The 25,996-nt window shown below is 46.2% G+C and overlaps 1 protein-coding gene across 1 annotated transcript; it reads right to left on the bottom strand.

Moving 5' to 3' along the window:
• Positions 1 to 1,032: 1,032 nt before the first annotated feature.
• On the bottom strand, positions 1,033 to 22,898 carry CDC42EP3 (CDC42 effector protein 3). The gene is made up of 2 exons (XM_054567711.1): positions 22,605 to 22,898; positions 1,033 to 3,028 (listed from the first exon to the last, which is right to left on the bottom strand). The coding sequence occupies exon 2, from the start codon at positions 2,785 to 2,787 to the stop codon at positions 2,023 to 2,025; it is 765 nt and encodes a 254-aa protein (XP_054423686.1). The 5' UTR covers positions 2,788 to 3,028; positions 22,605 to 22,898; the 3' UTR covers positions 1,033 to 2,022.
• Between the last annotated feature and the right edge of the window lie 3,098 nt (positions 22,899 to 25,996).

Below are 25,996 nucleotides of genomic sequence, written 5' to 3'. Positions count from 1 at the left end.
AGCAGGAAAAAAGCGGACATTTCTCACCATTTCACCTAATAGTTCAATCTTTTTCTTGAGGTCATGCTGCAGATGCCAAGTTAAATGAGAGACTATAATTAAGATGGGGAACATATTGAAAGAGTCTGGCACAAAATGAGATACACCAGCGTCTTCTTAGTCACAAGATTTAGAAGTGGCTGGGAGGCCTATCTGTAATCTATCTGTAAGAGGGGTCTGCTCAACAGAAAAAGAACACTGGAAAATCGTGGGATAGAAATACAGCTAGGAAATTAAGGCAGGCAGTCAATGTCCTGAAGGAACTTGTTTTCTCTTCTACATAGTCATCCTGACTTGGTTCACCTGTGGTTCAAAGGTTATTGCAGATGAACAGAGAATTATGATGACTTCAAACCTGGTGAGAGTATACTCAAGTATTTGGGAGAGGAAGTCATTTCAGGGCGATATTTCAAGGAGAAATGAAAGTTATTGTGTGCAGGTGTTTGTCTTTGAGGAGGAAGGGGAGTTAGCAAAGGGACAGGAATGTATGTGTACATTTCCTCTTCCTGTTTCCGTAGCTGACACCCTCAGGGCGTCTTGGGCTCCCGCGTCGGGCAAGCGGTCTTGCCACTCTCCTTTAGCCTCCTCAACTGTGTCTACAGGGCACCTGCCCCATGGAGGAAACACCTGTCCCATAGAGATGGGATTGGGGCTGTAAGAATTCGCTGCAGAGTGTCCTAAAGTCAGGGAGGAGAGTCATAGAAGTGAGTTTTGAAAGGCTGCTTGCCATCAGTATTGACTTTAAAAAGAAAAATTCTGATCTCACATGTTTGTTTTTGGGTCCCTGTTTGGGAGAATCTCAAACCTTTGGGAAATAATCAAAATTACAGAGTGGATAGAAATCACCTCTTACCTTTTTTTGAAGGTCTCATGTACACTTCAGAGAAGCAATTTTTTCTAGCTCGACTATATAATAAGAAAATATTATTAGTTTGTTTTTGTTTATTACTATAATCATGCAAGTTCATTTTAACATTTACTCTTTATTGTGTTGTATGAAGTACCTATGTAATGCAAGTATGTACTGTACTAAAATACCCATATTTCCAAAGAACATTATGTGGTGTAGCCCACAGTCTCTGCAGAAGCGTCGTGAGTAACCTGTGCCTTTACACTTGACAATCCATTGATGGCTGCTATGAAAAGTTTAACAGGTGAAGAAAAAAGAAAATAAAGCTAAAGTATGAATACACTTTTCCAAACATACACATACGCAGCTTACAATGGAACCACAATGGAATCAAGTCAAATGACATTTGCTGTAGTATCTATAAAATGTAGACTCTGCAATAAAAAGCCAAAGGCACATAAAAATATATTTTAACTTTAAAAATAACTTAGTTACAGTAACACTTTGCTTGTGTCTTACCAACATGTTGCCAACAGTCAAAATTCCACAAAATCAACATATTATATAGAGAGATATAATAGCTACAAGAAAAATCCCCCAAACCCATAAAGTTGTTCAAATGTGAAAACAGAGAAAAGTTTTAACACTGAAGAATCTGCTATGGTGAGCCCAAACAACATAATATAGAAAAGAGTCTAGAAAAAAAGGCTTAGGTGTTAAATAAATTTTGACTTCCTCTTGCTCAGAAAACGCTGGAGTATTGTCAAGTTCCTGTGACTCAGCAGCCCTTCGTAGCTCCTGCCCATCCTGGCCCAGACAGATTCCTATGTGTCTACAAGCAAAAAAATGTGAGCTGAGCATCAGCCGTGCCTGCTTAAAATGGGTTCTGATTGACTCACTCTCTCTTTTTGCCAGGACAGGTCTTTTTTTTTTTTTTTCTTTAACTGTTTTTGCAAATAAGATATAGAAGGTAAAAAAATACTTTGTAGGAACATTATTTTAGAAAACCCATCACATAACTGCAAATACAGCCAGCGAAGCTCTTCTCTTCAACGGTGGTTCACTGTTGTTGGGTGTCTGTTTGTTTTTTTTTTTTAATCTTTTATCCCAAAGAAATTGCTGGAGGTGTCCTGTTACTTATTTTTATCCATGACATTCAGCACCTCATCCAAAAATGAGGGCCCGAGATCGAGCTGCAGGGAGAGGAGGGAGCCCGTGAGATCAGAGAGGGACTCCTCTGATTTAGTCTTTTCCTTGATGAGCTCGCACGGGGTGGGATGGTCAAACATGTCCTCAGCCGGCCAGTCGGGGTACTGTTCGGAGAGGCTGGAGGAGTGGCTGTCCCTGCCCTGGCTGGACTGCGATGCGGACCCGCTGGAGCCCCATGAGACATCTCCCTGGTGGACCCTCCCGTTCTCCAACAGGCTGCTTTTCTCAGGAGCCTTTTCCTCCATGACAGGCTCACAACTAAGCCTGGGAAGCTTTGCTGGCCCAAAAGACTCCTGTTTGGAGTTAAATGTCACCGGTGACAATAAGGGTAACATGAGTGCTTGGGACCCTCCGATGGTCGGGAGGGAGATGGCGTTTTTGAGCACAGGGGAGGGCGTCTCCGTGAACACAGAGTCGGAGGTGCTGTTGGCCCGGAAGAACTCGTTATGACCAGGGAACTGGCCCAGGTGCGCTTTCTCCTGGTTTCCAGGTAAAAGCTCATAGTTTCCTTGGAGAAAGGAAATATCTCCGAAGACATCGTGCTGGCCCTCTTTGCCAATGTGAATGGTGTGGCGAAAGTCTCCGAGCGGAGGACTGATCATATCAGGAGACAGAATGTCCCTCAATTTAAATTTCTTTCCTTTCTTGTTATTGGCAGCTTTCAGGTAAATTGGGGTCTTGGCTGGCATTTTGGAATTTGAGAATGTCACTTCTGCAAAAGGGAAAAAGGGCCACTTTCTTCACAGAGGTTATATGTTTCCGACAATCCTTTCCGGTAGGAACTGTCACACCATTTTCCTCAAGTAGCTTCAGAAGTGGCCGTGAATGGAGGTGAAGGTTGGAGAGACCCTCCCTCCGGAAGTTACAGCCAAGTGGGGCTTTCTGATGAGCTGGTTACAAGATCCAATCCCTTCCACAACATGAATATACCTGGAAAAGAAACCAAAACAGGTTAGAATCACCTGACTCTTCAACACTCCCTCGGGCTGGGCCGGTTCCCATCTAAAGCCAAGTTTCATTGTGTTGTTTCCCTCCATGGAGCAGGATGAAATGTGAATCTTAACAAGGGTCTGCGCTTCTTAGTCTTACTTCAGGGGAAAAAAGGGAAAAAGAAGAATAGAAAGAGAGAGGTTAAAAAGCCCCAAACCTATGTCATTGGCTCTTTTTAAATATGGCACTGGCGGAATTTTCTTGGCATGTGTAAGATTTTAGTCCTTTCCCTTTATTATAGAACTCTGACAGCACCTGACCAGAGTGATCTCGGCTCCTTACATACAACTGGACTTGTTTCAAAATTTGTATTTTCTCTTTTGTTTTGGCATTCATGCTAGCAAGGCCAATATTGTGTTGTTGAGTTTTGTAGGTAAATAAAATTAATGCAATACAATGAACAGTCTTATAAGAAAAGGGGCTAGAAATATCGTTTGCTAAGTAACAGTGACTATTGTATGCTAGTATCTAACAAAATCTTAATGAAATGCATTCTTACAGATCAGGACACTCTTAAGATTCAAAGTCAAATAGACAACAATAAAAAAAAAAAAATCCCACTCTTCCTCAATAACATACAGCCAGTAAATGAAAGAGCAGGAGCTGGAAAGCAAGCTGTGGCAGAAGTAACCGTGCTGTGCAGGGTGCCAGGATTTGGAGGCATTCTGAGATGGGAGAAAAAGAACGAGCCTGCCTCTTGTCAAAGAAGAAAGTGTGACCATACAGAATAGGTTCGGTTTTCACTTGGAAACACTTTGAAACACTTACTGGTAAGTTTGTATCCTCTCCCCGTGGCAGGGAGAACTCCCGGGGAACCTGTGATCTGCCTCCAGGTGTTAAGGCCCTTGTGGGCGGAGCCTGTGATTAGCTTCTAACCAACAGCAAATGGCAAAGGCGGTGGGCCGCCAAGCCTTGATTATATTTCATTATAAAAGATCCCATCTCAGCAAACTGGAGGGACTCCCTTTATTGGTTTGGAACTGTGCTGGGGGAGGGCCTATGGACATGAATTCTGCTAATAACCTGAGGGAACCCGGGACTAGATCTTTCCCCAGCAGAGCCTCCCAAGAGACTCTCCAGCTCTGACGCAGAGTTCGCCTCCCAAGGAGACCACGGAGCTAGGCCCTGCCCACGTTCCTGACGGTGAGCCATTAAATGGGTAGCGCTGTAAACGCTGGTGGTAGTCAAGAGGAACACAGCCTCCCTGTCCCGGCGACAGGACAAGGTTGGAAGTACCGCACTACAAGAAGGTTTGGGGGCTCTCGTTTTACAGATGAGAAATCTCTGTCCTTGAAAAGAGCCCTTCAACTCTTCCATCCCATCAGCCGACAAGGAACAGCCTACACTCTCTCCCGCTGCAGGAATTCCTGCAGTGGCTTTGCCGAGCGACCCCTCCCTGGCCGCAGAGCAAGTCAATAAATAAATACTCCTCAGGGTGGGCTAGAGGGTGGTTTGAAGAGAGCCACACTTGCTTTGCAGCAGCTGGAGGCTGGCTTATGTCTGCCCCATCATTCTTTCCTTTCAGCAAGAGTTTTAAATTCATTTCCCCGTAGCAGGTGGCAAGAACCGTGTTCCAGCACCCATGGGCAAAGTGACAACTGGCTCTGTTGGGGAAGCCACTTACACCCAAGCCTGAGGGGGCAGGGAACTGGAGAGACACATCCCCGCTGGCTGCAGGCATGGGGAGGAGGCCGAGGCAGCAGGAGAGGCTTTGCACCCAGAATGGGCCAACCTCGAAGCTGCCAAATAGAACTCTACAGCCACCGTCTCTCCATTTGTCTTTCATCCCAACTAAGGCACTGGCTCAACCTCCCTGAAGTGCTCTGTTTGGCCACATGGCCAGACCTGGGGGTCTACTTGCCCATTTCAGGTTAGAGGTGCATAGAGACAATGTTATTCCAAGAGACACTTGATACAAAGTGAGAAAATGGGGAACCAAACCCTAGGAAGACATTCTCATTGTGGTAACTCTCATCTGGGTCTTGCAGCAATAAAAAGGGTCTTCCTGCTTCCACCTCAGAAGTTCCTTCCCCTGTAAGTGCATCACAGCCTAGCGTCCCTGCCACCCAGGGGTGGCTAGCATTGCCCTCCTGCCCGCTGGTCTCAGTGCCGTAACTGCCCGCAGGAGCAGCTGGGGCGCTCCTGCAGGAGCTAGGGCAGCCCTGAGGGTCAGCTGCCCACCGGAGGGCCCTCCCAGGCATGGCTGGGAGGGCGGCTTGCATGGAAAGATACAGTGTGTCCACCACCAGTCAAGGGCATGCAAGGGCTGCCTGCCTGCGGTCAGCTGGTGCTGCCAGGGTTATGCCAGGCCAGAAACTGAGGAAGGCCGTGTCGCATTGTGTAGACAAACGAAAGGCCATAAAGTCACTGCAGCAGCCAGAGTACAGTTCTCTGCCTCTCTCACGGGATCACTCACATTCCCTCGCTATTTGAATGATGGACTAGGAAAGTGGAGGACGAGGAGAGAAAACGCCTCCTGTTCTCAGAGGGCTCGGGGGCAATGCCCGGTTCGCTGTCCCGGCCTGGCCACCGGCACTTGGCGGAGGCTTGCTTGGCCTGCGAGAGGCTGGGTTTTAGGTCAGTGGTGTGCATGGACCAAAGGTGGCAAGGAAGTGACAAAATATAGAGGAAAAAAGTAAGGAAAGGGTTGGTGGTGAGCGGCAGGCTCAATAAGCTGCTGGCAAGGAGATTCTGGAGAGTGGGAGAGGAAAGAAACCTTAAAAGGCATTTTTCTTTCTTTCTACAAATATTTACATAGTGTTTACTGCATAATAGGGACATAGGCTTCTAGATTTTGGAAATGGTCATTTGCACTGAACTTCTGTGCCAGTGCTAAGAGTCCCCAAGCACACTGGATGTTTTTTAAAAAAAAGAATTGGGGCAAAAATATCAGTTTTGCAAGTTTAGATGAGTTGATGTTTTCGATGTGATGTGGGGGAAATATCTGAGCTCTGACCCTAACCCTTTGATCGTATCTGTTATCTTTCTCCTCCAGCTCAGGGCCAGCCGTGCTTGATCCCGTGGAGGGGCAATTCCAGTGATATCTTATGCTGGCCGCTTCCTCCCCTCCATTCTGAATAAGCTCCCTTGCTTATCAGCCAGTGGACCTCCACGCCTGCTTCCTTCCCAGGCTGACTGCTCTCTCAATACCCTCCCTGCCTTCATTCATGCAGAACCCAAGGGGCAGTTTCTTCACTGGTAGCAAAGCGGCTGGTCCTGGAGAGGGGACGTGTGCGTCTCCTGGGAATCACCGACACTGAGCACCACAGTAAATGTTTACATACTGGGCACTGTTCCCACCTTTGACATGTACTAACTCACTCACAGGACTTCGTAGGCTGCCACTGTTCACACCCCCATTTCAGAGCCGATGTGCTGAAGCAGACACTGAGTCGCTGTGCCCAGGCCACACAGCAACCAGACACCAAGCCAAATGGCCAGGCTCTGGAATTTGAAGTCTTGACACTTAATGAGCACACACCCTGGGAATTCAGTCAGCTCCCAAATTATGAAGGGGATGCATTGAAAAGCCTGTTTAAGGTACAAGTGTGTGATGAGACACGGGGTGATACGCGGGGAACAGGCCTTGTGTACAGTGACGGCACAAGCTCAAACAGGTCTAACCTCCATGGAAGGCACTTAAACAGTATCTATCCAAACCGCAAATGTCATGCCGTGGGCCCTGGAATTCCACTTGTGGACCGCTATGGTGATTCATTCAACTTACATACCTGGGAGATCATACGTGTGCAAAGTTATCAATCCAGCACAGTTTATAACAGCCTAAAGCTGGAAAGAACCTAATTGCCCACCGATATATAAATCAAGGTGAATCCATACAAAAGATTACGCGGGTCTAAAAAATGATGAAATTGCTCCTTCTATGCTGACATAGAAAGAGCTTCCAAGATAGATATCTTCAAAGGAAAAAAAGGTAGGTGCACAAGTGTGTCAACACATTTGTGTTGCCTTGTATGTCTGTGAAATGCCTCTGGAAACATACAAGTAGCAGTGACAGCCCACAGGAGCTGGAAGTGGATGGGAGGAGAGGAGGGTGAGAGAGAAACTTGTTACTGTGTAGCCTTTTATGTTTTTCGATTTTCTAGTTTATTATGAAGTAGTTACTTTTTAAAAAAAAAGATAAATAAATGGGTTGCTTAGGGCTCACGTTGCACTTTCTTGCAGAGCCAATTTTATACACAGGTCCTGAAAAGCCTACTGAACCTAAGAGTTAATGACACAAGGACACTGGAAGAACGGTCACTGCAGCGTGGCCACATAGGGGGAAGCACAGGTAGCCCGGGGCCCTGAGGCTGGGGCACACAGCTCTTTGCTTGGGAGGTGGCCAGTGACACAGAGAGGCAACGTTTTATGGTGGAAAGGTCCTAAATGCCACAAAACAAAGCCCTGTCCCTCCTTGCTATTTTCAGAAAAGGACACGTGGGCTCCAGGTTGCTGGCAGACGGCCACCAGGGCAGTAGATGGGGTGAGGGATGAGTCAGAGTGAGACAACCTGAGTCAGAGGGACATTCCAAATCTTCGCTCCCTGCCCCCGAGGAAGGACATTCTTGTCATGGTGGTGGAGGGAGAAGAGGGAAGGGACAGCTGAATCATCTGAAGGTTGACAGGACGGGAGTGCACTGTAGAGCAGAGGCTGGTGAGCGAGCCCTCGTGGGTGTTTCGCAGGCCAAAGAGAGAATCTCTAGCCTTCGTGTGTCAGTCAGACCTGGCCCCATCAGTAACTAGCAGGTACTGAGCCGTCCTAGGGCGCTGCCCACCTGCACGTGGGTCTCTCCTGTTCTCCAGCTCTTTCATTGCCGAACTCTACTCCTGCTACCTTCCTCGAATTGAAATAAAAACGATTTTTAAAAAGGAAGGAAGGGGGGAGGGATGGAGGGAGAAAGGGAAGGAGGGAGGGAAAAAGAAAACGTCCAGTGAGAGAGAAAAGAAATCTTCCAATGTGTAGTCTTTTCTCAACACCCACCCCCACAACCTTGACCTTGAAATCTGAACTCTCCACAATCATTAATCCCTTTCTCAGAGTTCTTGGTTCACTGTTTGCTCCTCTTCCTCCCCCTTAGATGACACTCAAGATAGTATTCACCTGGGAAATTAGATGCCTCTGAAAACAAAGGTCCTAGTTCCTGGCACTGGAGGTAACAGATTCCACAACAAAAGGGTTCAATTCCCCAGTCAATTGCTTGTCACCTTCTATCAAGGTCAGACAGAATGTCCGGCAGATGTGTGGGCATGGAAGTCCAGCTGTAAATGCAGACTCCAACTTACAGGAATTTGTGAGCAATCCAAGGTTTCTGAGACACAAAAGGGCTGCAGAGGGAGTTACAACTAGAGTTTTGATAAGAACGACAAAGTGCCCCTGGTCATTTCTGCCCTAGGCTAGCCAATTCCAGTTTCTTTTTGGTGATTGACTTAAGGGCAAGTGACAGCATTCATTAGAGAGATCACCTCAGCAATAATAATTCAATGAAGGAAAAACAGAAGTGGCCCCTAGTTTCATTTTTTGTCATCCTTTTGGTAAACAGTGTTGCTGAAAAAACCCAAACAGGGCAGTGGCCAGGAGGTGGGGGAAAACAAGGGGATATGACAAAGTGACACACCAAAAAAAATCAGTTCCTCAATTACTTAAGCTGACTGTATTGGCAAATCACAGGGGTCTGAAAAAAAAAAACAAAGAGATTGAGGTTTTCTTAAAAATGCCATTTATTTTAAGAAAGGAATGTTTGGTTTGTCTACTATTTATATTTAGATCATTCTTAGTGGAGAGAGAGGATGAAAAACGTTTTGCATCCTGCAAAATAGGTTGCAATGTTAATTTAAAACACACGTGTTAAAAACAGGGGCAGGTGGAGGAGGGGGGACGATCATCCTGAGGGACCTACATGCTTTTGCCTTTCTTCCGCTTGCGGGAAGCAGGCCTGCACCGGACTTCCCCTTTCTTGCTTAGCTGTCACATCCTTTAAGGACATCCTAGCTTCTGATCCCTGTTCACTGTCCTGGCATTGTGTAGCGTGCCCTTCTTCCTAGCACACGGACACAGCACCACTGCGCCAGTTGCACCCCAAGCAAATGCAACAAATTATTCCTCCAACAGTCCCAGGGAAGGATGACAAGGCAACCAAGAGCCACCTCCCCACCCCCAAGCATCTTTGGAGTAGTTCTGCTGCCCTCAGGGAGAAGCCAATTCCTCTGAGATCAGCCCTGGAAAACTGCCTCTGACCCTGAGCGCCCCACTCTGGAAGGAACAAAGGCGACCTGGAACACGTTCCAGCGTGTTCCGAGGGGTCCCAGTAGACGCAAAAGAACTTGGTTGTGACACATGAGAAACAGCGGAAGGAGTTTAACAACTTCAAGAAAACCCTGATATAGAGGGGACACAAAGCTTCAGGGGCCTGAAAGAGTCACTTCGCTGTAATGGAAAAGGCCTTAGCATTACTGAGCAGAAGCTACAGGGAAGGAGACTTTGGCTCCTTAAAGGGAGAGCCCAGGTTTCTGGAAAGATGGAATGGTTTGCCCTGGGGAGGGGACATGAATGAGGACAAGGGTCTCACAGGAGGCAGCAGCCTTGACTCTGAGCCCACCTGAATGTTCACTGTGGGAGGTACTTGCGTACCTGTTCATTCTGAGTCTTCTATAAGGGACACTATCACTGCTTATTTCCTTGTCACATTCACCTATAAAAACGCACACTTTCCCTAGAAGGCCTTCAGTTTGGAGATGGCTGCCTTTTTCCGAATATAAGGATGACCAGCCAGGCTTCAGAATCAGAAACAGTAAAATATCACTACAATAAGGGCGCTCATACCAACCCTTGGCAAACCTCTGTGGGAGGGCTTCTCTGAGTCATCCAAAGAATCTTAAAATTCAAGAAACAAAATCATAGTATTAGAAATTCAACACTGAACTTCAATGAAAATCTAAGACAGAAAAGCATGTAACTAGAGAACATCCAGTGAACAGCATCCTGAAGATGCTTTTCATATTTTCAGTCTGTTTTGCTCCACCCATGAGAAGATAAGAAGATGCCTTTTCTATTTTTAGATTCTCATCCTCTCCTCACATCATCTAAACTGAAGACAGAACTACAGGCCCTAAGACTGTAAAACTCCACTAGCTTAGGTCCCAGCGGCCTACCTGTCATGCAAAGAACTTGCAGCCTCACCAGGCAGACTATATTTTATAGACTCACTCAAAGTCTAGAATATATCTCACCTTCAATTATTTATAAATAGGCTTCTCAGTTATGATTCAGCTACAGCTTGTATTTATTTTTCTTTTACAACCCTGATTATATAGAAACCCAAAAATGCCATATGGGAGAGTCGCTGCTGATTTACATACACTGTTTACATTTATAGGATCTGACTGTACTATTTGAAAGACAGAGCATCCACCTCACAAAATACCAAGACTGTACTTTTGCAGAGAGGTCATTACACCCTCTCTCCCTATTAAAGAGAGTTAGTGGGGAAGGACTCATTGTGGACATTGGTCCCTGGCAGGAGGACTGGTTTTCCCGAAATGTCTGGCCCATTCATCATGACTCGTTTTCCATGGTCTCAGTCAGAAGGAGCAAGGCAGACAACTCTAGTTAGGTGGATATGAATTGCTCCCATGCTTCCATAACTAAAGGGTCCCACTTGATTTGTGAAGCTCCAAGGACTATATCAATACAGGAAGGGAACCTGAAGTTTCAGCAATATTCAGCCAGATTATTCCTTCTAAACTCTGCTCAAAAGAAAGTAACTTGTAAAGTTGCTTGGTTGCTCATGAAAAAAAATTACATAAGTAAAATAAAATAAAATCTAAGTCAGCAACTATTCCCTGAACACTCCAGCTCCAGCAATGGTAACGTCGAATGATCCCAAATAACAGGTTTGACAGGTATCCAGAAATTCAGGCTATGGTCACTTGGCCCACGCTACCATAGAAAGTGAAGTTCCTCAGCCTCTGTCTTCACAGCATCTCCTCAGATTCAGGCTCCTTGCATATTCTATTTCTCTTGTGGGGTGAAGAGGCAGATAGGGGATTTCCATGCTATTCTCCCATCCTGTTGGGCCCTTGACAATCACCCGCGTTCGTTCGATGGACTGAAATGTGGCTTCTCCACCACATACCAGCCACTGGGCATGTTTGGAAACTGGCGGTGGCCATTCCCCTCTCAATCCACCTCCATGGCAGGCTCCCCTGTGTCATTTGTACACAAATGCTTGTCCAATGAGTGAGTGAATGTTCCCTCAGACCAGGCTGAGAACCCTTCTGTGACCACAGCACATGGTGCACAGGGAACTTAAGACCTGTTTGAATCCCTAACCCTTGCTCGATCTTGAATCCTGAGAGACGAGTTAGTTTGCCCCCAGGTTCCAGGTCCAAGTCCAAGTCCAAGTCCACTGGGGCTCCTCTAGAAAGTGGCAAATTTGAAATGCCTGATTTTCTAAAGAATTTACACTTGTGAATAATAATGGCTAAGATTTCAGTGCTTGCTGTGGGCCAGGCAGTAAGTATTGGAACAGGCCTCTTAGGAGGCAGTCTTAGATTAAGTCTTAGGTCAACGAGCCCAAACGTGGAGAAGCTGGGATTTCAGCCATGGCTGGACTCCAGTCTGTGCTCTTAACTGCTGCTGACTGGGTAACGTGAGAGCTGCCATGGAAGCTGGTTGAGGACAGAATGGCCATTCCAGGCCATCTGTCTAGAAGGCTGACAGCACCAAGGGGAAATAATATGCCTCGATCTCAACATTGATGAGAGGCAGAGGTGATACAATGACCTTGTCAGGAACCAAGAATGGGTAAAATGGTCCCAGACACCAGCTCCTCCAACTCTAACGTGGGAAATCTTTTCAGTATTTTTGCTCTTGTCAAAAAGAATCTCGAAAGGAATTTGACTTTATGGAAAAGAAAAGCCAAGAGATTAAAATTTTGAAGTAACAGAAGCCCCCTGAGTCTCAAAGAGAAAAACAAACATCCTGTTCTTAGAAAAGAGCCTTCGTGCCGTTAATTTTTGCTCCAGAGGAAGCACGTGCAGGTGGCTGCGTACAACCACAGGGCTTGCACCGGGGACAATGACTCCCTCTCCTCGCTATGGACACTTCCTTCCCTCCTACCTTTCTGAACACAGAACCCTGTGTTCCTTACATGGACCGTCCTCCTGTCTTCTTACCATTGCCTTCTATTCAAAACATCCACCAAGACTGCTCCAGCCACTTCCTTCCTGAAGGAATTCTCTGACTCACCTTGCGAAATGCAGGCTCCGTACTGCCTTGCTTGCAGGCTTTCTGAGGGCTCCTGTAGGGCTGATATTTTTCTGCTATTTCCCTGTCCTGTTTTTGTCATTGTATGCCTGGTATCTCCAGGCAGGCGGTGAGCTCAGTAAGAATAAGCAGTAAGACCTGTTGATAAAAGTCACTTACAGAGCGTCCTCTTGGGCTGTGAACACAAGAGCCCCTCAAAGCTTATTGAATAAGCCCTTTCAGTTTTTCCTCTGCCCATCCCTTAGGACCCAGAGTCTGCCAGTTACTGTAGGTGGGCCCTAGGATATGCCTCCTGTACTCCCCTCCTCTTGGTAAATGGCAGAAGCCACCTGAAGCCAAACCCACTTGTCATCCCCAACTCCTGGTCCTGCCTCATTTTCCGAGCTAAGTCCCCGTCATTGTGTCTCCTTCTCCATCCCACTGCCTCAGCCTTGCTTGCAGCCCTCCTGGTCTCTCTCCTGCACTAGAGCATGTGCCTCCCCACCTGACTCCCAGCCTCCAACCTCATCTCCTTCCACTTTATCTTTCACTCCGTGTCAGAGTGTGCCATCCAGCCCTTTTCAATGGCAGGCCCGCCCTTACAGCCAGGAGATAGGATAGCTGATGAGGTTCACTTGGCCATCTTGGACCCCTCTACCACTGCAGCTCTATCTCCGGCCAGTTCCCCCAAGGCCTCTTAAACTTGTTTACACTGCAAACCTACCAACTATCATTCCACGGTGCAATCACTACTTGTTTCCCCCACTATACTGCCTTCTTCAGGGGACAGACAATGACATTTAATTCACAATTGGTACTGAATGTTTGTTGAATGAATGAACAAGTGTGCAAGTTTGAACAAGATTGCCTTGAATTCCTTCCCCTTTAACCGTACCCTGTATTCCTGGAAATGCCCGGTGGAGTCTTTCTATGCCTCCTACATGAAAAACTAACTAAAGTAATTTAACAAGGTGTTGTAGCCTCTTCTCTTGTGGCAAAGGTTTTCTCCAAGTTTTCCATCTGTAAGACACTTTAACCATGTAAGGTAAGAATTTAACAGCCTATCAATGGAAGCCATTCCATTCCTGTAGTAATTCTACAGGCTCTTACAGATCTTTAGGCAAAGAATATTTGTTGATTTGAAATAAAAATTACTTCGGGGGGGTGGGCAGGGGAAAGTGGTGGCAGGAAGGTATAGAAAAATGTATTTGAACAATAAAAATAAATAAATAACAACAGCAACAAAAAGAAATAAAAATTACTTCTATCCATGACTGCAATGTGCAAATAGAATCTTAGAAAGACAGGCAAGAAAAATTTCACAATATATTCCCCTGAATGCAAACTCACTAGTCATATATAAGTCACCCTTAGAGAATGAGGTCCTGGAGAAACAGTAAGCTTGCTCTCTTGACCTTTCCTTTCAAAAGGAAGTGAGTTAAGAGGGGAACTTGGATCATTTGGCACAAGATGTACAAGGAAAACTCAACAAACTCTAATGGACATTCTATGGAAAGGGTTGTTTTCAACATCAAGGTCTGATCAGTACAGACTAGGTACTTAAAGAAAAACACCTCCTACACGAATGACTGCATGGGCCAACAGAACTGTTCTAGGCCTCAGTAAAGGACGGGCCAAAACTTTGGCCAGCCCTGTAGGATCCTTGTAGAACTCCAGACACATAGGGTGCCGGTGATCGCCTGTGTAAATGGAGATAATTATTACCCCCACCTGCCTATCTCACAGGGGATTATAAGAGCTGAGAGTGAAAACCTTCATACCAATAAAGTGCTATGCAAACACAAAGCATTACCTTTATCCCAAACGAAGCTAGAGAACATCTGCTGAAATATAGTATTCCAGTACTACGCTGAAATACTATGTATTTCAGGAGATGTTCTGAAGAAGGGGAACCATTTTAATCACCAAAATAACCACTTCCATTTTCTCCTTAAATGTTGTCAGTCAATAAAATGCTTATAGATGGGGCTAAAATGGTTTTGTGTCTGCCCTGTAAACAATCTCCACAATTGGAAGGGATTCCTGCCCTCCAGCTTGATCAGAGGGCAATTCCTTCTGTCAACAGAAGTCAGGGCTAACTTCTATACACATACAAGCATCCTTTCTGTCCAGGCGCAATTCTGCCAGCCTTGAGAACAAATGGGAACAAATTTCCTTTCAGTTAGGAAAATTACAATCAACCATTATTAGGTAAAAAAAAAAATTTAAGAGCATATGGTTAAGATTCATGGGGATGGGGACAGAGCTGGATATGAGAAAGCAATCGAAAGCAACTCCGAGTTAATCAAGTTGAAGGATGGGAGGCCGATCACAGAAAGCTTTCCCACTGAGTCTGAGAGTAGGAATTCCACAGGGAAGGGAAGGAGAGAAAGAAGCAAGCATCCTGCACTAGGAGAGGAGTTAGGGTAATAGACATCCTCTATTCCATGTTCCTAATTTAAGGAAGCATCACCTGGTATGTGCGTGTAAACTACACGTACACACAGAGGTGACACAGTTATAGACTTGTGCTTATGATTTACTTGAACTTAATATTACAAAGTATTTTAGGACAGTGGTTATTCACACTGTGTTCCCTGGACCCCTAAGAGGTAAAGGAAGGCACCTCGGGGACACTGGGGAAGGGCAGGAAGACTTAGAGTTGTAATGCCAACCTCCCTACCCATCCCCTCCCTCCTCTTTAACCAAAAGTATCTGCTAGTATCTGTTAATAAATTGGGATTAAAATTTTCCTGTTTTCCTTGGCACAAATAAATAAATAAGAAAGAACTAGGCCAAGAAGGAAAAACTGTTCATTCTCATTCTCTCTCTCTCAGACTCTAACGACTTCAGTTTTGTCGTGTCTGAATGAGAGAGCGGAGCTGAAATAAGGACCTGTCTATCCATCATGAAATGTCAGGGTTTTATGACTATACATGTTTGCAGAAACATCAGCTTCTAGGGAATTTTAAGAAAAAAGTATAATACTTTTTAATAAAATAAAGACTATGCTTAGAATCAAAATACCTTTTGCCAGCCTTTTTCATTGTCTCTGCTCATCCTTCCTGGTACTATATTAAGGGCACCGGGCAATGCGAGTGACTCTCTCTGGGAGCCTGTTTCCTCATCTGTAGAGACAGTAATGGTGCATGTCTTCTTAGGAGGAGACAACCCACAGCAAGTCCTACTGGGCACTGAGCTTACAATCAAGAGAAGGGGCAATTATTACTAATTACTCTAAAAAATCAGAGCTGCATAAGGAATAACACAGGCTGAAAGCTCACAGTGGGTGTTACTTCCAACTTTATTTATTTTAGACATTGGGATCTGAATACCTAAACTGATTATTTTAAATACGGTGTGAAAATTCCCCACGTGTTCTGGTTCCAAGCATAATTTCCCATTCTGAGGGAAAAAAAGGAACTGGAATGAAGTCATTGTTTTATTCCACATGCCACCCCTGAGATATTTGGCTGTGGAACTCCACTGAGCTGGCAGGTGACATACTGCCTGACCCCTCAGGTGAGTGCACAGCTTAAGGGCTTCTTCATGAGGAAGACGGAACAAAATCCATCCATGAGCATAAACTTGCACTCAGTGAGAAGCAGGCTTTGGAGACAGCCTTCCATGTGCCTTCGTCTGGCTCCTAGCTGGTCACTCACAGTCCACAAAATACCTAATGAGGGCCTACTAAGTGCTAGGTGCTATTCTAGGAATTGAGGCTATACCATGATGCACTTACAGAGCTTACATCCAGCGCAGACAAATGATCAGAAAGTATACCAATAAGTGGCTTCTACAGTCGTGGCTGAGGATTCGAGGCAAGCACTGGGAAGCACAATAACCCTTATTCTCTTCAGCACCTGGGCTGCCCGGACTGTGCCCTAAGTGGGCACGTGGTACCAGGCTGCCACAGTCACACCTGGGCACGACAAAGCTGCTGTGGAGGTTGCAACCGCCAGGCAAAGACTTTGAGGAACTTCTGGCGCTGGCTTGATTTTCAGAGAACTTTAGATCAGTATCAGGAGTGCCAAACCACTAGGGGTGCCTCCCCCTGAATTTGAATGTTTTGTAACCTGGCAAGGAAGAACTTTATTTTGAGAGAACTTAAATAATCTAGATAAGTGATAACAATTTCTGGCTTGACAACACTAAGAGAAGACGTTGCCATAGGCAGAGTCAGATATTGTGGCTAGGACTAGATTGTCCGCTTTGTCCTTAAGTCCTACTATAAAAAGGATGAATGCCAAGATTACCTAGGTGTATTCCCTACTCTCAGGGAGCCAGTGGTCTAACTAGACAGCTGCAAGTGTCAATAAACAATAATGTAAATGCATTAAGTGTTACAGAAGGCGCAAGATACTAACTATAGAAATGCCGTGGGTACAAGGAAGCGGTAATGGAATTAAAGCAGTACAGATCCAGGAGAATCTCCATCACCTTTCCCTGCATCCTCAACCCTGCTTCTCCCCAGGTTTCTTCACCGAGGAGGAGACAGAGCCTTCCCAGCGAAGGGCAGGGATCTCCCTGGTGACATAGCTGGCGGGGGAAAGGGCTTCGAGCTTCATCTCCAGCTGTGTTAAGAATCACTGTTATATGTCTGAACTGACCCCTGGCAAAAAAAAGTTTTTTTAAAATAAATAAATAAAAAGGAAAAGAAAGCAAACATATTCCGAAATGGCAAATCCACATTTCACCAAAAATGCCTTCACTTGTTTAAAAATGTGTGTAGCCTAAGTGATTATAATGGATTTGAACAGAACAGGTCTTTCTCAACTAAACACACAGTGATCTATCATGGGCATGATGTGTCTACAAATAGGACCTTCAAGTTGTCACCAGACCATGATGGATTCCCAAATGTGTAAGCTGTCTAAACAGAGGCCTGACTTTGAAGTTCCCTGCCTTCCATGCTGGCTCAGGCTTCTCTGCCAGAGATCTGCGCTGGTCTGTTTTTCCAACCCAGGGTTTGACATTATTATTAGTGAGGTTGCTCGGCTAATAGGTGCCACTGATCCTGGCTCACTGGATTCTAGAGCTAAAGATTATCTGAAGTCATCTAGGGCGAAATACCTCATCTTAGAAATGAGACAGTGACCCTGAGGCTCAGTTACAGCTTGGGGCAGAGCGAAGGCCAGTGCCCATGTGACTGTCTCTATTTAATTCTGCATTAATTTTTATCAAAGAGCGGGATGACGGGGTATTTGCTGGCATCTTCTAGTGTGTTCTTGTGGCTCCACTGCTGCACACCGGTGGTTCTCTGAAATGTCCTTGGGAGTCTCCTGCTCTGTGGGGCAACCGCAGTGTGTGGCTTCTGCCTGCGGCTCGGGCTTCCCAGAGTGCTTCCTGTCAGACTAGTCCCGCCAGCTGCTCTGTGGGGAAGACGCCTTGATAGAGGCAGGACGATACCTCCTTGTGAAGATGCACTGTATACAGGGGCATACGAAATGCTCTGAAAAGTCCTGCAGGAAGGGGCCTTAATCAAACTGGTTTCCCAAAGAATCATTCTCTGGTGTTTCAGGGTGCACATTAGGCAGTGCTGTATTAGCTAATTGCAGGTGTGGTACCTGCCAAAGAACCAGAGGCCAGGAGGCTAGTGATGACTTTCTCAAATGTGCAAGTGAAACCCAAGTCAATGAAAATATGGGTGTTTTGAACTCGCAATTTCACAATTGTGCCATTAATTCAAAACTTGGGCAAGCACGAAGGATCAAGCAAATATTAATTTGGAACTTATCAGCTTTCAAATTCTTCAGCTGGCTGGGCTACTCGGAAATAGTAAACCTTTCATAATACCAACATTATGCTTCGTCTTATAAAACTGTACGGTTTAATTTTAAAAACTGCTTTTCCACCGGAGGTACTGTCCATCATCACGAGACTGGTACAGCTTGGCAGTGAAGAAGTATATCAAGGCCAGGAAGGCGTTTTTGTTTTTTTTTTTTTCTTAAGGAAAGAAACACATGATTCCTGCAGTAGAACTATTTGGCTACTTATTTATTCTGATTTGGGAGGTGCCATTTCATTTTGTAGCCTTTCAAGGTGAAGGCAAGAGGAAGGGAGGTGTCTGAACGGAGAGTGGACAACTCTAGGGCTATTGCCCTTGGCTTTGAGGCATCCGGGTTATTTCAAGCCATTCTTTCTAGAGCCCCAGCTTGTCCGAACTCAATCACCCGGGCAGCCTCCCACAGCTAATCACAAACCCACAGTATCAAAGGCAGTGGGGGCCAGGCAGGTCCCCCGCGAGTTATCCGGAGCATCCCTCTAAGCTTCAAAGGCCTCCTCGCTCTCTCTCTCTCTCTCTCTCTCTCAGCAGAAGCTTATCTGGTGGGGCCTGGGATATGAGCAGAATTGCAACGAGGCCCGACTTCTGCCAAGGACAGAGTCTTCCTGGCCAGCTTCTGGAGGTCTCCTGCCTCTTGCTTTAGTTCGCCCTAAAGCAACATCATTATGAAATATATATAAAATGTCACTTGAATGCCAGGGCCTGAAGAGCCATGCACTGTGGATGTGGTCAGTAGGGTCAAGGAGGTGGCCATCCAAACCACTTACTGAACCCTGCCACCCTGACTTTCTAGAACTCTGAAGCAAGGATACAGTCTGTACTAAGCTCCACTTCATCCCTGGCCCCTGAAACGCCTTGATCTTGGCTGTGTTAGGGCTTTCTTGTGTGTTCCAGAGTCCTGCGTTTTCACCTAGAGAAACACCTTGGTACAAACTGAACTGCTCGTGTTACCTTCAGCGGTTTGATGCTGGATCCTCTGCACGAGGAGACTGTTGCCACACCCAGTGGGACTGAACTGCCTTCGATAATAAAACCATTCTAAAGGCATTCCCTAAGGCTGGAAATCACTGTCCTCTTCCTTTGGGCCTGGCATTGTGATACAGAGTACTGTGAAATGAGTTCTTTGCCAGAGGCCGAGAGTCAGATGGAACAAGCTCAGACTTAAATTTTAGCTGTGTGACCCTGGCCTAAGTTACTCAACCTTTCTGAGCCAGTGTTGTCAGCTGGCAAGTAAGAACAATAATATCTACCTCAAAGAGTACTTTTGAATAATAATAATGAGTCAGTATGAAGCACCTAGGAAAACAGAAGCATCAACCTTTTATTGTACCTACTTTGGGCCAGGTGCTGTTCTGAGTGCATTATATTTTAACTCATTCAATCTTCAGAGTAATATTAGTATCCCCTTTTTATAATTGCTAAGTGGAGGTACACAGGTTAAGTAACTTGCCCAAAGTCACACAAGTATTAAGCGTCAGTGCTAGGACAGGGGCGCAGACAGCCTGACTTGAAGAGGTTTCTTAACTTCAGGATGTTTTCCCCTCTCATCTCTAAGAGGTGCTGACTTTCATGCAGGATTAACCACTCACCTTTGCATCTCTTGGGTTGTTAAACTGCATACTGGGTGAGGCCAGAGTAGGTTTACAGTTTGAGTATGTGCAAGTTTATTCTTGGATTATTATTCATTAATTATTGTATTACTTTCCATTTGAACAACCGTGAACCTACTTTTGTCCCCATCCTGCATATGTGTTTAGGTATGTTCCTTACTGTGTATTTTGGGGCGAGTTATACAACAGTTCAGTCCTCAGTTTCCACGCCTGTAAAATGAAGATATTAACAGTTCTTCCTATACAAGATTATTAGAAATACAAGAGTTAACTGAGATAAAAGGATAAGAAGAGTGCTTGGTGCTTAGGACAGGATCCATATAGGAAGAACCTTTAATATCCAAAGTCATGAACAGTGTGAAATATTAGAATTCTTGGGCATCAGTGCTTGGTAAGGGAGATTTTGTGACTGGCTGAATCCAGTAGTTTCAAATGACACTACTTGTTCTCTGGCAAATTACTGCATTTAAAAATAGATTTAAGTTCCGATTCAACCAATGAATAAGCAGGTCCACAGGTTTCTGGTTAGAAAGAAATTAGGCCAGGCCTAAATGAAATCAGACTGAAAGCAAGAATTTGAATAATTCAAATAATCAGAACAGTCCGGCCATCTGCTGGAGGTTTTTTAGGTTATGAGTTGTATTCCACCTACTGGACAAATGTTACGACTACCGGCCAAGGAGGTTAAAAATATTTTGTCCTGCTAAAAATCTTTGGGTGACATAGATTAGTACCACTTTATTCCCAATGCTGTTGAATACCACAGGTTTTAGAAGTGAAAAAGGGAAGCTTTTTGTGAACATGTTGGACATAAAACCACATTAAAGGAAAAGCAGTAGAGCAGACAGCACAAACTAGCTCATGTGAGCATTTCTGCAATAAATTTTATGGCTTTATATTTACTCAACTTGCACCACATTTAAATTTACAATAAAAGGCCAAAAAAAAAAATGTGTGATACTCATTATTCTAGCTGTCTTTACATGTTCCATTGGGATACAAAAGAGAATTTCATTGCTCAGATTTTGAGAGAAGGGGGAGCTCATCTCATTCCATGTCTGTAGCTGTTCCCACTGCCGCAGCACCATGTTCCAATCATGGAATTCATAATACAAACCTCCTGCAGATGATACTACTGGAAAGCTGAAACTGCCATGGTTACAGAAGTGTTTCCAAAGTTCCTATCTGTGAGCCCAGAGGCTGGTACTGAGTGTTTCATTCAAGAGTTAGGCCTGTTGGGAAACCTACATTCTTTGACAGACTTAATGAAGAACTTTCAACCCTTCCTTGACTATACAGTCTTTACAATGATTTCACACGAGACTGTGCCAAACACTTCACAACTGCCAACTTACATTTGACTGTTTAAATCTATTCTGAAAACAATTTGTCACACACATGCATGCCAATAAGAGTTTACACAAATCACAGGTGGTATCAAAGAACTGTCCAGAAAATGTGTTTTCTAGTAGCTAGATGAAAGATCTTTCCCAAATTAGAACATTATAGGAGTCTTTTAAATTGCTGTAGGGATACCCTAGGGGCATCATCAAACTTCAATGTGAACCTTTTGTCTCCCTGCAGGTAAGTCTACAAAGCTGGTTTTGTTATTTCAAACGGATATCTCCTAGTCACCTAATGTTTGTTCTTTTTTGAAGGCACAACCCCCGCCCCCCCCCCCAAAAAAACCTCTTGGATATTGAGGCTTAAGAGCTGGAGGGTAGGAGAGGAAAACATCTTTGTCTCCCTAACACATTCGCCCAGTTCCCTCCCCCAACCCAGCACCGCCCTCCCTAGAACCCTCTACACCCTCCGCACACATCAGCAGCGACTCCCCAAATACCCCAGGGCTGGAACAATTCGTATTGCAATACCCTCCTGACATTCCCATTCCCGCCCTCATTTTAATTCACTCACTTCTTTTTTTTTTTTTTAAACAAAATGTAATTACTTGACTGTCAGCCTGGGCTGCACTCTGGGGCTTTTACTCCTTTCAACACAGCTGCGCTCCGGGCTTTGATGCTGCTGTCCACGCAGCTTGTCCCAGCCACAGCCTGGCTCTCGGTAATGTAACATTCAAGTGCGTATTTATTTTTAAACTGACCTCTCCTAGACTGTACAGTATAAAGGAGGTCCTGCCAAAAAATATGCTACTTTCTATTTATAAGATGAAACACATGCCTCCCCAAAGTCGAGAGGGGGATGGAGTATAATAATTCATAACGAAGAACTGACTGGCCAGATCCATCCTTCTTCACATGTCTGATACTTGTCTGTGTCAAGACACTTAGTTTGAAGAAGAAGAAAAAAAAAAAATCTTGAGAACGCTTCAGCTGTTCGGAAACCACAAACCAAAAAATAAAAAATAAATCAACTTCCAGATCTGCAGGTTGGAGCTCCGACCACAATCCCCCCTCCCGCCAACCGTAAAAGTGGGGAAGGGACACTCGGGGCGCCACGGCAGATCTGCACGGCGCACCCATGTGCGGCCCTGGTGCGAGTCCACGAAGGGAGGGGAGCAGTAGCCAGTCATGTGCGGCTTGTTCTCGGCTGGAAAAATGCAATACGCTCCCAGAATGGCTGTCAATAGCTCGAAGGGTGCAGGCAACGTGCAGCCCCACCCTGAATAACAGTGGGCACAAATAGAGGATGTCTGCGTCCTGGTCCTGGCGCCCGGACCCCTCTCGGTGTACTTTCTGTCCCCTTTTGTCTTTTGGACACCAGCTGGAAGGTGATGCCCTGGTATCCTCACTCCCTGTGCGTTTCCAAGCCTAGCACCCAGCGCACGCCGGAAGCGGCCAGAACCGCCGATCCGACGGATTCACAGACAAACAGTGAGGAAGGACCCGTGGGCAAGCGCAAGCAGCAACTCACCAGCAGCCCCCAAAGATCGCAGCCGCTGCCCGGGGGCTCGGCGCCCCGCACCGACGCCTCCGAGGGCGCACGCAGTCCTAGCCTGTTACGCGCAGATCCTCCGAGTGGGCTGGCGCGGAGCAGCCTCACAGCATTATCCGCTCTCAGCGTGAAGGCGCCCGAGGCCGCCGGTCTCCAGGATCGCCCGCTGGTCGGACCCTGCCACTGCACTGCCGCCAGCTGGAGACTCGGCCAGGAGTGAAGGTGCGAGGAAGACTGAGCGCGGGTCCTCCGGACTCCGGGACTGAACCTGCGAAGGGCGGGGCGGGGCGGGGCCGCAGCTCCGGGGGCGGACCGGGGCGGGGCGGAGCGGAGCCGAGGGCGCGGGCGGCAGAGCACGCCCACCCCAAAGCAGTACCTGCGCCGCGTCTCTGGGCCCGCGGACCGGCGACGATCGCCGGCGGCGAGGTTTGCGAGCTCACGGAGGACAATGGGTACTCATTTTTACCTCCCCAGCGCCACCTCTAGGGATGTGGCTTCCCTCGGAGAAGCTGCGTTCAGCTGCCTCCTCACAAAGAGAGGTCTTGGAAGGCTGGTTTCAAAAAGGGACACCCCCTGGGTGCGGTAACCAAGGACAAAGGGACTCCGCCTGCATCCCAGACACCTGCACTAACCCTCGTGCGCCCACCTCTTCTCGTCCCAACGAGCCGACCTAGCCCACAGAGGTTCCGGCGCGGCGGGCTGGCGGAGAAGTTGCGCCACCTGACTGCGCCGCCCTTCCCGGGCTGCGGGTCCCCGGACCACTAGGATCCGGGCCTGGGGGGAGGGTCACGTTCGGACAGTTTCCAGCTCGCTCCCCCTTGGAGCTGTCGCCAAAACCCGGAGAGTGGATTTGGCAGACGGGAGACAGCGAAGCCGCAGGCTGAGCCAGTGGGCACTCGAACAGCCGACGCTGCAGGTTTTTCCAGTCCACGAGGAGGTGTTTTTTTCTCCCGCGGGTCCCTAAAAGGGACTTGCCTAAAGCTGGGGCGGACGGGTAGCGGCTGTCCCGACGCGCAAGTGGCACAGCTGCTGGCCGGGAGCGTAAAATTTCTCCCTTCGCGACACCTGCGCCCGCCGGTCATTTCGGCGACCGCCGCTGCACGCCCTGCCCCCTCCGCCCGGAGGCCGAGCGAGGACCCAGTTAATTAATTTTCTTAATCCGTCTCCGTCTCTTCCTCTACGAGTCGTCGGCCTGGAGAATGAGTAGGCGACAGGAAAAGGCGGTGTTTTCCGGCTGTGAGGTTCCAGTCCTCACCGTAGGCCTGGGGAGGAGACTGGAACCCGGGGGAGTCGGGCGCTCGGAGCCTGGCCCCAGCCCAGCGACGCTCAGGTTGGATGGAAATCCTGGCACAAAGCTGAGACCCTCCAGGAGACCTTGACTTTCCTGTGCGGTATCAGCTGCGGGTCATCACCGCAACGCCCTTGGGGTCTGGCTGAAACCTTAGAGGATGCTCGTTAAGCCGATGTTGTAAACCACCGCTGACGTTAAGGTGAAGTGAGAAGGAAACGGACACAACTGCTCTGGAAAGCAAAATACTTGGGTGGAGCGTTAAAAGCCTCAAAGAAAATAATAGTTGGCAGGTCAAATGGCCAGGACGTTGGAAGTCAAATACAAGACTCAGCTGAAGTGATGTTAGAAATCTGACAAGCAAAACAGTCCATGGAGATAAGAGACCCGGCATTGTTTCCTCTCTGCAAATGGCAATTGCTCCCAAGTTTCCTTTGGCAGATACCTGGATTTTACTCCAGATTCCTGAGAGTTTTACTTGGGGTTCATATTTCAAAATATATGTTCCATTTGGCACTAATATGTATATTTTATGTATGAATTTATTGGAAAATATTAAATGTTACTGGCCCACTTAAAGGTATTTTTATAAATATGCATAACTTTCATTGCATATGGTATTTTCATAAGTACAAATAGTATGTATATATTAAATACCACATGAAAAACTTTTTTGCACACACAAAAACATTTTTTACACATGTCTTGTATGTAGAGTTGTTTTCATTTTCTCTATTGTTAACGGCTGTTAACATGACTAAATAACTCCTTTTATAGCTTCTGCAAACAAGGAGTGGCAGATTCTTTGAGGTAACAGTTTTATTCCAAAATCCTATTTTCACTTTTCTGCACCTCTCCTCACACTCTAGAGACTTTCGCTCTCTGTCTTTCCTTTATGAAGCTTCACATCTGGGCTCTAAACAATTTATCCAGAAACTGCCCCTCAAAGGCCTGGTAGTGCTGATTTGATTTATCCTGGCTTCTTTGATGCTCTACATTATTTATTTGTACTGAACATCTTTCTTGGTACTGACCACCTCCAGTGAGGGAAACTGCCCTTCTGTAGTGAATTATCCTTTCAAACGAGAGCATTTCCTGTACTGTGATGGCTTTTAGGTTTAATGGATTTTGGTTTCAATATGGAAGAGAGATAAAAGCTTTGCTTTAGGAAGATTTTCAGGGTTCTGAGGTTCTACTTTGAATTACAGAAAGGTTTAGCCTTGAAAAATTGGTGGTAACCTTAGAAGCCTAAGTGAGACCCAGTCAGTGGATATAGAGAAGATATTTTCATCAGATGCAATTAATGTAATGCACTGATATCTGTAGAGCAAGCATCTGTCAGGGCCAGAGGTGGGCTATTTATTTTTCTATTATTTCCTACTTTGGAGGAGAACCAAGAAGTGTCAGATTAAGTACCCTTGATGTCCAGAAACCTGCAATCTACTTAAGGGGCAGAGAGAACATGCCAGTGCATGTGAGCAAGTGCTGACTAGAAATATTCTAGCCTCTTGCCACGAAATGTGGTCGTGGGACAAGTAGCAGCAAGGCTCACTCTAGAGCTACAGAATTGGAATCTTCATTTTAAAGAAATGTAGATGGTTCCTGTGCATGTTTGATGTTTGAGAGGCCCTGGTCAAGAGCAGTGGTTTCAATCTTTTTACACCACAGACTCATCTCTTGGGACTTATGAACACTCTTGTCAGGAAAACACACATAGAAAATTACACATAAATTCTTTCTCATTCAGTTTCAGAGCTTTTCTGAACACCTGTCTATTGATGGGGAGCAAGTCCTCTGTAAAAGCCTCTGATCTCAGAGCTGCTTGGTGTCTGCCAGAGGATGTAAGGAAGCGTTCTGGCAGAGCTTCAGTTAGTCTTTGAAATACGGGAGAAATTGAGTATAGGGAGAGGAGTCAAGAAACTTGGGAGAAATTCATAGGTCAATGGGCCCAGGAGGTCCTGGCCGGTATGGCTCAGTTGGTTGGAATGTTGTCCCATGAACTGAAAGCTCTCAGGTTCGATTTCTGGTTACAGGTTTGGTCCCTAGTCAGGGCGTGTGCAAGATGGAAAATCAATCATGTTTC

This window comes from Pteronotus mesoamericanus, unplaced genomic scaffold (genome assembly GCF_021234165.1).
Source record: "Pteronotus mesoamericanus isolate MK-2021 breed Mesoamerican mustached bat unplaced genomic scaffold, CSHL_Meso_final contig_101, whole genome shotgun sequence".
Lineage (NCBI taxonomy): Eukaryota > Metazoa > Chordata > Mammalia > Chiroptera > Mormoopidae > Pteronotus > Pteronotus mesoamericanus.
This window is presented reverse-complemented; position numbering and strand designations above follow the sequence as displayed.

What these genes read in the sequence shown, in the direction of transcription:
- CDC42EP3 (XM_054567711.1), bottom strand. Translation starts at nt 2,787, where the DNA reads ATGCCAGCCAAGACCCCAATTTACCTGAAAGCTGCCAATAACAAGAAA.